General features: G+C 36.4%; 1 protein-coding gene across 1 annotated transcript in view; it reads left to right on the top strand.

Annotated features, from left to right (window-relative positions):
* The window catches only part of LOC128999075 (dynein axonemal heavy chain 3-like), a 96,278-nt gene that overhangs the window by 29,784 nt on the left and 53,993 nt on the right, over positions 1-12,501 (top strand). The window contains exons 15-22 of the mRNA XM_054425432.1: positions 84-290; positions 1,022-1,191; positions 2,468-2,614; positions 4,050-4,329; positions 5,135-5,347; positions 6,301-6,466; positions 7,395-7,618; positions 11,055-11,189. Of these exons, the coding sequence (XP_054281407.1) occupies positions 84-290; positions 1,022-1,191; positions 2,468-2,614; positions 4,050-4,329; positions 5,135-5,347; positions 6,301-6,466; positions 7,395-7,618; positions 11,055-11,189 (1,542 nt within the window). The remainder of the gene's footprint in view (positions 1-83; positions 291-1,021; positions 1,192-2,467; positions 2,615-4,049; positions 4,330-5,134; positions 5,348-6,300; positions 6,467-7,394; positions 7,619-11,054; positions 11,190-12,501) is intronic.

Below are 12,501 nucleotides of genomic sequence, written 5' to 3'. Positions count from 1 at the left end.
CGATGGACGTGTTTTCCTGGTGAGTTAGATCTTAGACACTGTTGCCCAATACTGTTGTCTAAATTAAACACTGTTGTCTATAGGTAGAGAAACAGATGCAAGCGAGTATGAAGGTGCAGTGTAAGAAGTGTTTGACCATGTACAAAAAGGAAGTGTTCAGTGAGTGGGTGGTAGGATGGCCTGGACAGGCAGTCCAGTGTGCTCTACTGACGATCAGGACTGGTCAGATACACAACTGTCTGACCCAGCAAAACCTTGACCAGCTCAACTTTGTCCACAAAAATATCCAGGTACTTGTCTTCCTTCAACATTAACATTAATTTCAAGTAGCCTTGACATATTTATAAGCAATTATTAATAATAACTACATAACTTGTAGTCTTATGGTGTCAAAACATTGATTTTCATCATGTTGTACATGTTTTGGTCCTGTTACAATTAATTAGCCTAGTATTTCATCAGCAGTAGCATAATTCTAAAGCGGCACATTATTTAATGTTAGTCAAAATTGCACAAACACGCAAACGAATAACACAAACAACACAAAATATCAACGTTTTAAAAGAACGCATTTTGGTGAGCTCCTCACACCTGCACACCAAATGAAACCAGAACTGAAGTAAAGCCTAAACTTCATATGTTACATTTGCAACACTTACACTAAGAATATTAAATCTTCAATGACCTTACCAAACGATGATAAACCGTAACTAAACTACAAACTCAAACTATTTAGAGTTGCAATGCCAAATTTTATTTCAAAATTATGAAGAAAATAAGGTAAAAAATTAACAGTGTGCTAATATTTTATAAGGAAATGACTTGCTGACCGAAATTGACGAGACATCAACTATTGTTTTGTAAGAATTTAAAGTAAAGTTTTTTTTCACTAAATTATTTGTTTTGCCCGAAAGGCTGCTCAAATAGAAAATTAACATTAAGCAATAAGAGCAGGGTTTTGACTCTTAACTAACATTTGAATGGTAAATATACAAACAAATACATAATATGTTGGTTTCAGAACCAAAGAGAGGCAATATTCAGTTTGATACGAGGCAGACTTCTAGCCAGGGTTCGTACAAGTTTGGAAGCTCTGATTAATCTCACAGTTCATGTGTTGGAGGTACTGCAACTGATAATCTCAAAAAGCATTATTTGTGACACTGACTTCAACTGGCTCGTTCAGCTACGGTACGTCTATTTATATAGTGTTTTGCCATTTTGTTATTCGATGCCAAATTTTTGACACAAAGTGAGGAAATAGCTCAATCGTATATTTTACTCAATCACTGACTGCTATCAAATGTTTCAATTAAACTAAAAAAATGAGGCTGATAAAATGAGAAATACATTATTGACGAGTGGATTTTTTTTTAAATAACAAAATGTTGGTATTATATACTTGTATAAAAATAAACTTTGTTCCCAATTTCCTGCTTAATCTATAAAAACAGGTTTTGTAACATGGCTCTTGTATATTTGTCATCACAACTTGATTACTGTCAGTGTTAAGCGATGGTTTAGCTGGCTGCATCTGAGACATCTGGGTACTGCAAAAACACCAGCCAGGCTGTCTGAAGATAAGGCTGATATATCCGTTTTCTGTTCGGAACATAGCAACCGATCTGCGGATATATCCACCACCTGTCCTTTATCGCCGAAGACTTAGGTGGATATATTTCCGTCACCCATCCACGAAGGGTTAATATTCTGCCATGACGATGATGTTCCTTCACCGCAGGAGATATCCAAGAGTTTGCCGTGATCGCAGTAGACGATAATGATGTTTCCTTTACTGCACAAGTTATTCATGAGTTTTTCATGATCACAGATAGTCCCCTAACTACAATATGTTTGATTGATTGATTGAATCGGGGCCGACCTTGTCGCAGTGCACATCAGCCACAGATGGGCTTTTTGTGCTCCCCGCTTGGTGCATCAGAGTCCGTCGAAATTTAGGGGATTGATGAACTCCAACATCCTATCTATGAGCTCCTCCTGAGGAAGGTGTCTGCCCCTTGTCATTGTCCCAAGAGTGCATTCCCTTACTTCATTCAGAGCTGTACAGTCATCGAGTAAATGATCTGCAGTCTTATTGGACTGCCCACATTTCCTACATGCAGTGTCTCCATTATGGATCCTCAAGTGATACAGGTGCAATTTCACGAAGCCATGGCCCAAGACCATTCCTGTGATCTGTCTTAGTTGCCACCTGACTAATCGAAGAGCATTGGAGGCGACCGTCTGGGAAGGGGGGAAGAGAGTGAGCTTGCTTATCCTATGGTTTTAAAGCCTAACCCATCTTCTCTTGAGCCCATGACATGACTGACTGGCATGCATACCCTTGACAAATTCTGTGGTCCCACAAAGTCTGAGGCTGACGCCAAGTTCATTCAGCCACCTCGTTCCCTTCTATCCCTGAGTTTCCAGGAACCCAACAGAGTATTACTGTGTTGCACCTGCCCAGGGCAGATACTGTTGTAAGGCAGTCCCAGATCACCTTAGACTTGAACTCGCAGGAGTCGAGCGCCCTGACTGCAGCCTGGTTGTCTGTGAAAATGGAAATGTATATGTCCCTGAAGCCTGCCTCAGGTTCTCCCTGGCACACTCCATGGTAACAGTTATTTCAGCCTGAATGCATTCTAATAAGAATAAGAATAAGAATAATTTATTCCATTGATCTTTTTACAAAGAAATAGGACACATTATATACATTACAAAATAATCATCTTAAATACAATCAAATTTCTGATACATCAAAATATTACATAAAATACAGTTAGGCATAATAACTTATTTTAATTAAAATTTAACATCAAAATTGCACTTCATAAAGTCACTTAGGCTGTAAAAAGGATTTTGAATAAGCCAATTATAAATCATATCGAAACAAATATTATAATCAACAAATTTTGCACTGTCAGGTAGTTTATTAAAAAAGCGAATTGAGCTGATTTTGAAGGAGTCACCCGTTTTAGCCAGTCTTATGAGGTTTCATGCTGAGCTTGCCTCCACCCCTAATGTTGTACTCATGAGTGTCAGATCTAAGGGGGAAAGAATGCAAGTTTGACTTGGTGTAGAGTAATACAGTACTTGACAAATGTACAAACTAATTACTGTTGAATTTTTAATTCTATGAAAAGAGGTTTACAATGAGCTAGGGATCTATAATTAGCAATATTACGTACTGCCTTTTTTTTTATCAACAGAATATCAGCTACATGAGGGGAATGCCCCCAAACTAGAGTGCCATAGAGTATGTGGGACTGAAACAGACCAAAATACAAAGTAATGGGAAGACATAAGTCCACCCTATTTTGCTCTCCATTAATTCCAGTCCCCGTCCCACTTCTTACCTTTGAACCATCGGTATACTATTCAAGGTTGATAAGTTTCCATGATTGCTGGAGAGGATGGTGAAATCCTTGCGAGTTTGGGAGTTAAATATTTTACCACGATTCCTGAAGAAAATGATGATGTCTACACAACTGCAGTGGATGTTATGGATTTTGCTGCGACCACCGAAGATGATGATGATTTTTACCATGGCCTTGGAATTTGATTTCTATAGGATTTTCCATGACCATGGGAGACGTTCAATATTTTGCAACGATCACGTAGTATGATGATAAATGTTTTCGTGATCACAGAAAACTATGATGACGTTTCCGTGATCGCGGGAGATAAACATTGAACAAGATTTTTACCGAGAATGTGGGAGACGCAGATGATGTCCACATGACCATAGCAAATAGTCACGATATTACTGCAATAACGTTGTCAAAGCGAGGAGCCGGACTAGCCGCGGTGGGATTTGCTTTGTATGTAAGCATAACATGTAGCTTTGTAGTTGCTTTGGAGGTTACTTTCCGAATAGCCCATGTACCATGGTCCATGTTCACCAGTTAAAATAGTAATATTTAATGTTTTTTGTGAGTGAAAATTAAAAATTATTTTTTAAGTTTTAGAATATTCTTTATATTTGCCTGCATACATTTAAAACCTTACTGAAAACAACATGGTAATGACTCTTGACTCTTTATTTACAGGTATTACCAGGAAGATGTTGTTAAAATAAGGCTATTAAATTCTGTTCTACCATATGGCTACGAGTATCTGGGGAACACTTCTCGTCTAGTAATAACGCCCTTGACTGACAGATGCTTTCGTACTCTGATAACAGCTTATCACATGAACCTCCACGGAGCCCCGGAAGGCCCTCCAGGAACAGGCAAGAGTGAAACAGTCGGAGATCTAGCAAAAGCTGTCGGAGTCTATTGTTTCTCCTTCTGCTGCACCCCTGAACTTAGTCATCTTGCTATTGGAAAGGTAACAACTAACAACCAAATTCCTGGAGCCATTTTGTTTGGTATGGAGGATTCCATGATGGACCCTATGTTAATGTTTGCATAAAGTTGCTTAAAACTATTTTATAGTTAACCATTCAAAAACAAACAAAAAATAATTTTAGTTTTATTCTCCCTTCAATATGAATATGTTTTGTATTTTTAAAACACTAAGAAAAAAAACTAAAGGAAGTGGATGTATGGTGCATGAACAAGGTCAATCATTAAAATAAAAAAAATTATAAAAATCTTAATTGACGTTAAGGATTGTAGATTGGCTTGTAATTTGTTAAGCAGTTTTGGTCCGAGATTTTGAGGTAATGATGCAGCTAATTTCCAACCTATGAGAGGTTTGTCTATGATGGTGTCTTTGCCTGGTATTATAATTATGATATGTTGTCCCAGTCCAGTTGTGTTGCTTTGTAGTGAAACTGTGTTTGTGTCCACATGACGTCTAGTGTTTGTGAAAGGTTGTTTCAAGATTAGAGGGGTGCAAGTAGCTTGATTTTCGAATGATTAAGCACTAAGTCCGAAAATCAAGCCGTACCAAGTTTTTATCCTCATTATATTATTCCCATCACAGAAATTGTGTGCACCAAAAATTCCGCAGTGTCCACAGTCTAGTGAAAAATTAATGATTTTGCCATGATAGCAGGAAAAAATGATAATGTCTCTGAGACCGATGATTGGAGAGCTCCCTTCACTAAAAGCCATCTGATAATTCAATTCAACATCTAAATGCTGTTTCTTGTTGTTGGCCTTTGTTTGTTATGGTTATGGTTGTTCAGTTCCTACAGGGCATTTCAGGATGTGGAGCATGGGGGTGTCTCAATGACTTTCACCAGATGAGGCTAGAAGTGTTGTCTGTGGTGGCCCAGCAGTTAGACTCGATCTCTCACCTGATACAGAGGGAGCCTTCCTCCAGCATCCCTCGCTGCTACATCTGTGTCACTTTGTACCCAGGCATCTCTGTACACTCTCCCATCCCAGCCAACCTCAAGGTAAGCCTACCAGGTATGTAGGGGTGTGCAAATATTCTAAAATTCAAATAGAAAACTATTTTAGTATTAGAATCTGGCTCAATATTAACGGATATGTTCTAAGATTAAAATAGTTGAAACCTAGAAATAAACCCCCAAAGACAACGAAATAAATCATATACCAAGTGTTCTATTATAACCCCCCTGGTTAACTTTTGAACCACTGCATATATTCAAACGAGCTTCGATACACGTTACTAAGGTAATGTAAAGTACTTTTTGGTGGTATTTTGAAATTCACCCCCACCATAGGGGTTGCTGGGGGTAACTTAAAATTAACTAAAGAAGTTTTAGACATTAATTTAACTGGAACTTGACATTCCATCACTTTTATTTTTTTCATGGCTGTAAATTTCCAAATAACCTTCAGTACAGGTGACCAGGTTGATGTCACACACTTTTTAACATTATTTTGAATTTCATCACCCACCCTCAAATTGGGGTTGGTTTTTACAAAATCAAAACCCCCACCAGCAACTTACCTGGTCATAAAATTTCATGTACGATTCCCAATTCTCCGGTTAACTGGACACCAAGGGTTTCAGAAAGCATAGCTTTGTTTTTAATTTACTTACAATAGGCCAAGTGTGGAAGTGAATACAACTGATCATGTACCACTATTATTTTGTCATGACTTTTGATTCACAATAAATCTTTATCATAGTATCTCTTTTTTATCATTACCACAACTAATGGAGTTAAATTTAATGTTTTTCTGTTACTGTAATATATTACCACTTCAGTGTAACACAAAACCAAATCTGATCTATGAGATAAAACTGGGTTTATTACTTCTTATTGTTCTTGTCAAATGTGTTGAGAAATGGAACAGTCAACTTGTTCAAACTTGTTCAATGCCTCGTTACTAAAATTATGTAAATGTATGCATTGAAGAAGGGATCGTGATTTTTCAGATGTTGTTTCGTCCAGTTGCCATGATGTACCCTGATATAGTGACTATAGCACAAGTTTCCCTTTATTCTTTTGGCTTCACTCAGTCTCATGAGTTGACATTGAAATTAGTCACACTTCAAAAACTCGGCAGCAAACAGTCTTCTCAGCAAGCTCGTTTCTGTTATGGTATGAAATTATTACATAGTTGATTTTAATAATATACTGCCCACATATTGTTTCTGAGTTGGTTCATTTCTTAGTCAGCAGATTATTTGCATTTTAATTGCACTTTTTTAACATTATTTTTCCAATGAAAGTTTGAAATCATTTGAAATACTTTTTTTATTTACTTAGAATATATATTAAAACTATTTACTATAAGTGAATATGAACTTTCAATATTCAAATAAAACGACTTCCTATACTTATGTCATGTTAACATTTTAAAATTAATACTGTATGTATTAAAATCAAAAATAAATTTGAATTGAGCCTCCAAAAGAGTATGTTTTGTCAATTACTGATTTCTGTTGCACACACCGAATTTTCAAATAAGCCAAACTGAAAGGAAAACTCATTGTCATTTTGCATATTTTATGATATATATATTTTTTTTTTTTTGGGAATGATGTCGTGGGTTCGGATCCTGGTCACTGCCGATAACATTTTATCAGTAAAGTTCACCTTTGTACTGTACCGGCTCACTCCTTGCTTTGCTGCAAACGATCCACGCACGGGCGCTTAGTCTATGTGGATGGGCAAATGCAAGGTTAAAAGAGGCCGCCAACCTCTTAAAAAAAAAAAAAAAAAAAAAAAAAAAAACTACAAAACTGAGAGAAGAACAACATTTGGACAGTTGCAGACTATGTTTGTTTCAGTCAACTAACTCTTATTTGAACCCTATAGTATCCAAAGGCAATGTTACAACCTAGTCAAGTATTAACTTGTACTGTAGATATATACCACAGTAAATATATTTTTAAATACAGTAAATGAATCTATCTATTCATCAGGAGCTCGTATTTATCAAAATAATTGGTCCTTAACCATACCTAAGATATTTGTAGTAATAATCTAGAACTGAAAACGATAACATGTTTCTGATGTTTTAAAGATTTTGGATCTCTGAAGTCGGTGCTGAAGGTAGCAAAAAGGTTGAAGGATTCTCAAGAGGATTTGGCTGAAAGTAAAATTTTCTTAAAGGCAATCACAGACACACTTCTTCCCAAGCTTTCTGGTGATGACGTTCAAGTGTTCTACACCATTCTTAAACATTTGTTTATGGATTTTTCACCTATTTCTTACTGTGATCATCATCTTAAAACCTCTGCACTTCAAGTAAGAGTTTAGTACTAGATCTGTTACGATTTTAGGATCTTTTATTTCAAGTATATTTTCCATAATTGTGAATGCAAAAATCAAAGAATCAAATCAACTCAAATCATCCTTATTCAATATTAGTATTTACATGAATACATTGAACAGGAATCTTATAACTGATGTCCTTAATTAAAATGTAATAGTTACCAATCAACTATTTTCATGGTGTTGTATGATACTAATAAAAATTTTTATTTTACATTACTTTAATTTAAAAAATCGAATTATTGAAAAATTAGGGTGAGTTTATGGCGGTTTTGAAACTGTTATATTTTTCTTCACAAAGAATATTCTTAGGCAGATTATAAAGAAATTGATTACCAATAAATACTTATTTTTTCAAAAACTGTAATTTATGTGGTTCTACACATCTATTATTCCTCAAGTTTTATGTATGTAAATTTTGACTGTATTTTTGTGGTTTTGGATTTTTTTACATGTAAAATTATTATATATAGGTTGTACACAGTCATGATGCCTAATTTGGAAAATATTATTTTTTGCATCGTCTATTTTTAATATCAAAGATAATTCGTAATGCATTCTTTTGCTTCTTTTTTAATACAATAATTACAGATACAACTACGAGGTCTGTGCGGTATGTAACTTCCAGTCAGTTACATAAAAAACAAATGAATATAAAGTAAAAACAGTTAATATAAAATATTGTGTTACCCTGCAATATCCTTAGATGTCTGGTGAAACTACATGTTTTGTAGCGATTGCCACATCTTCATGTTTATCTTCTTCTACGATTCGTCATATTTAAAATTGAATACAAAACACAAATTGATAAAGACACATTTTACGCAAAGACTGTACTTTTATTAGAACAGCGTCACAGTGAGTGCACACGTTTGGTCGGGCTGAATGCAGTTAGTCAATTTTAAAAATGACGAATCGTAAAAGGGGATAAACCTGAAGGTGGTCCATTTGCGATGAGTCATGTTGTTTAGCCAGACGTTTAAGCATTTTGCAAGGTAATAAAATACTATAAATTAGTATAATTCAATATCTAGAAGTAGGACGGTGAATTTATCACAACAAAAAAGAAAACAATTTATCATATGCATCTTAAAAGCAATCTAACATAATTACAATACCACATATTTACCGTTACCATACGAACTGGCGATCGTTGACCAGATGACTGGATTGATCTTGACAGATACAAATTTACTTTTTAAAATAAACTAAACTAATAATTACAATATTTACACTTTATGGCGGCCAGATTCAGGCTCAAAAGTCCATTGCAGCAAAGTACTCCTCGATGGAATAGAAACACTTCCTACTCAGCCATTGTTTCAGTCTATTTTTAAAAGGTGCAAGACCGAGTTCTTTAATGTCGAGAGGCAAATAGTTTTTGAGCCAACACTGAATAGCAGTCTTTGGTCTTGGAGAGCCTACACTCCAGGACATCAACATTCCTTGCAGATTGCAGGTTGTGGCGTTGGTCTTGTGTAATGTGAGGGAGCCTAGGGTCAGCTTTCAAGAGAAAGAGGCAGTCGTGTATGTATTGGTTGTGTACAGTGAGAATGCCAAGCTGTTCAAAAAGTGGTCTGCTATGATCTTGTCTACCACTCGAAGATATAATTCTTAACAGCAGTCATCTGCAAAATCAAAGCTCTCTTTGTGTTCAAAGCAGTTTTAATGATTCAGTATCCCCCATCTTATACACAGGTACAGTTCAAGATATTTTAAATTCTTTGCGAAAATGTCCCAGCTCCAAACACAAGTTAAAAACTACCTCCAAAGAATAGGCAATTGGTTGTACAACATTCTTCAGAAAGATGGATGACATTCCGTATTGATCAACACAAGGCGAAGCCTTAAACCTATTTACTATATTTACAATATCATCTGGGGTAACCCTTATCTATTGGACCCAATTTTGAGGCCTTTCCATAAGTATAACTTGTCCAGCTGCTTCATTAACCTGAGGTGGGGTATCTGCTACAATATGGTTTTTCAGAGTTCACAAGATGTTGATTGAAAAGATCGGGACTAGCCGAACACTTAAAAGAAGAAAACTGGTTTCTATTACAATTGATTATATTCCAGGCCGCTTCCTTATTTTCTTCTTCCAATACTACGCCATTCAATGGATCAAACACTTGAGCTTCACTCTCACTTTCATTAGCGTCAGTTTCTGAATCAATGCCAGAAACCATTCAGATGCCATGTTTCTGAATGATTGAATGTCTCAGTTATCGACTATTGCGATAGTCGAATCATCACTTTGCTTCACATTACTCGATACATCTCTTGACTTCGATTCTTCATCCGAAACATTAGAATCACTTGTTAACTTGCTGGATTGACTAGATTGTCCTTTAGATTTCTCAATACAGTTGAAACGTTTCTCTAAATTATAATATAACTCATTCATTTTCTAAAAATTTTCTAACACTTCTTTAATGTCAACACTCTCACACTTGCTTCATTTGTTCATTGTTCAACTTGGCTTATTTGCATTGTTCAATCATGTCTTTAACCTCATCGCTGCAGCAAGCGCAGAACCAAAAAGACTTTTCACATAAGTCTTTAAATTTTACGCACTCTTCTCTGAAATATCACAGCATTTAAGATGAAACCATCTTCCACAAACGCCCTAACACTGCATTCCACCCGTACAACTGGTAACTTTGGTTGAACATGCACCAGACTTGTCTACCTTACTACCGGCCGCCATGTTGCCCAACCCCCTTTAACCCTTTGGATGCTAGAATTTTTTTGTAGCTATTTGAAAAATGTTGGAGTTATTTACTTATTTTGTCCAAAAAGTGCCAAGGGGGCAAATTCTAGTGTGCGATAAAAAATCTGTAAAAATAAAATTTTTTACCTCAAAAGTACTCAAAAGTACTCAAAAGTAGGGAATGATATATCGGGCCTTGTTCATATTAGGAACCGAAAGAATCCATCGCTGTTTTAAAACAACAACCGAGTCAACTGATATGCCCATTTAAACTCACACAATCGAAAGTAGCGGCGTCACGATATATTGTCGCTTAGCACTTTTCAAATGAAACTCGAACAACAATATATATTGTTCTATAGCACTTTTCGGGAGAAAGACGCACAACGATATATCGTCGCATAGCACTGAAAGGGCTAAGCATTTAAGCACTTATGGTGTCTTTTTGCTCTTTTAAATTCTGTATTTTAACATTACTGTGTTTCAACATAGTTAATTAAACAGAAGTTGAAATAAACATTATTTAATCTTTGGATCAACAAAACTCTTTATCTTGTACTTTAGTAATTACCGCTTAAGCATAGCATATTTTTGTGTTGAAATATGTACTTGAAATGTATACATATAGTGTGGTAAAAAGATTCCATTTAGAGCAGTCACAATACTGATAACCTAATTTCAAACCTGTTCTTTCAGATATGTAAAGACTTCAAATTAAAAAGTGGTGATGTTTTTATATCTAAAATAATTCAAATTCACGAAGCTCTAAAAATGTACTCAGGAACAATTTTACTTGGAGATCCCTTCTCTGGAAAATCATCTGCATTGAAAGTGAGTTTTGTTCAATTAAACAGATTACAATTCATATAAGACCAATTATTATAATTGTTTCTGGTAAAATATCCAATTCGGGTTTTAGTACAACTTTTCATGTAAATAATTCAAATTCAAATTATTTCCATTTTTAAGTATCTCAACCTTGAACACATACACAGTCTAACCTTGATATAACGAATCTCAAGGGGCCGCACTGAATATTTGTTAAAGCAAGGATTTTGTTAAAACGAGGTTCGCTATTATTGAGGCTAGGTTTGCAGGAATTTCGCTATGTCCAATTTATTTAGGTTTGACCATGTAAAACACGATTAAGCAGAATAGACTAACTGTGTAAACAGCTTATAATGTCACAGTTTGCACTTTAATAATAACAAAATAGAACACTGCACAACATTTTTTCAGCTATGCAAACTGTAACGTTTATCACAGTCACATCTTACTCAAACTCACCGAAAGGTAAAAGAACAAAGGAAACAGTAAAAGGTTTTGTACACTACTGCTTGTGATAGGCTACTGGCTAAGTGTTATATTGCTGAGGTTAGACTGAATATGTGGTTTCTACCTGTGTGGTGTCCCAGGTTTGGATAGGACCGCAGCCTTCTCCAGCTTGTCGTAAGAGGCGACTAAAAGGCTGACTGAAGCTTTCACTGGGAGTGCCCCTGTTGCGTTGTAAGAGTTGATATGTGCTTTGCACTGCCGATGGGTAGTCTCAGTGGGTTGTGAGGAGCCAGCAACTCTGGTCCTTGGTCAGAGATTGCGACCGGTGACCCCTGGCATGTTAGGTCTCTGGTGATGGGCAATCAGAGGTCGGGGCCCGGGGAACTGGAGTTTTGTTCTCGAGGGTACCCGTTCAAACTGTTTCTGGGCCATCCCTTGCCGTTAGGTGAACTGGAAAAAAACAGGCATGGCTAGTTAAACCCCCTCCCCCCAACACATTGAGTAGCAGCTTGGATGAGCAACAAACAAGTTAGTTAGTGGAGGGAGATTCTTTTGGACGCAGCTCCAAGGTACAGAGATTACCACCGGTGAGAAACATGAGGATGTCTCTCCTGCCTGTATCCTTGAAGTGCAAAAAGGAGTTTCCCCTTTAGGATCTCCTTTGACAAGGTGAGAAGAAACTGGTGCAGGAGATAGGATGATGGAGTTCGACCTGGCGCAGTTTGATGACTGTGATGAGGAAGAGTCTAACCTCATGTCCAAGATAATGGGCCTCAAGAGCATGGAGGGAACCTTGAAGGTCCAGACCAGCTTCAATCGGTCAATAACAGATGGCATGCTGAAGACAAAATACTGTTTCGCTCAAGTC

Source organism: Macrosteles quadrilineatus, unplaced genomic scaffold (genome assembly GCF_028750875.1).
Source record: "Macrosteles quadrilineatus isolate MER2022 unplaced genomic scaffold, UCM_ALF_1.0 Scaffold_7__1_contigs__length_78375512, whole genome shotgun sequence".
Lineage (NCBI taxonomy): Eukaryota > Metazoa > Arthropoda > Insecta > Hemiptera > Cicadellidae > Macrosteles > Macrosteles quadrilineatus.
Note: the sequence above shows the minus strand (reverse complement) of the source record. Positions and strands in the feature narration are given on the sequence as shown.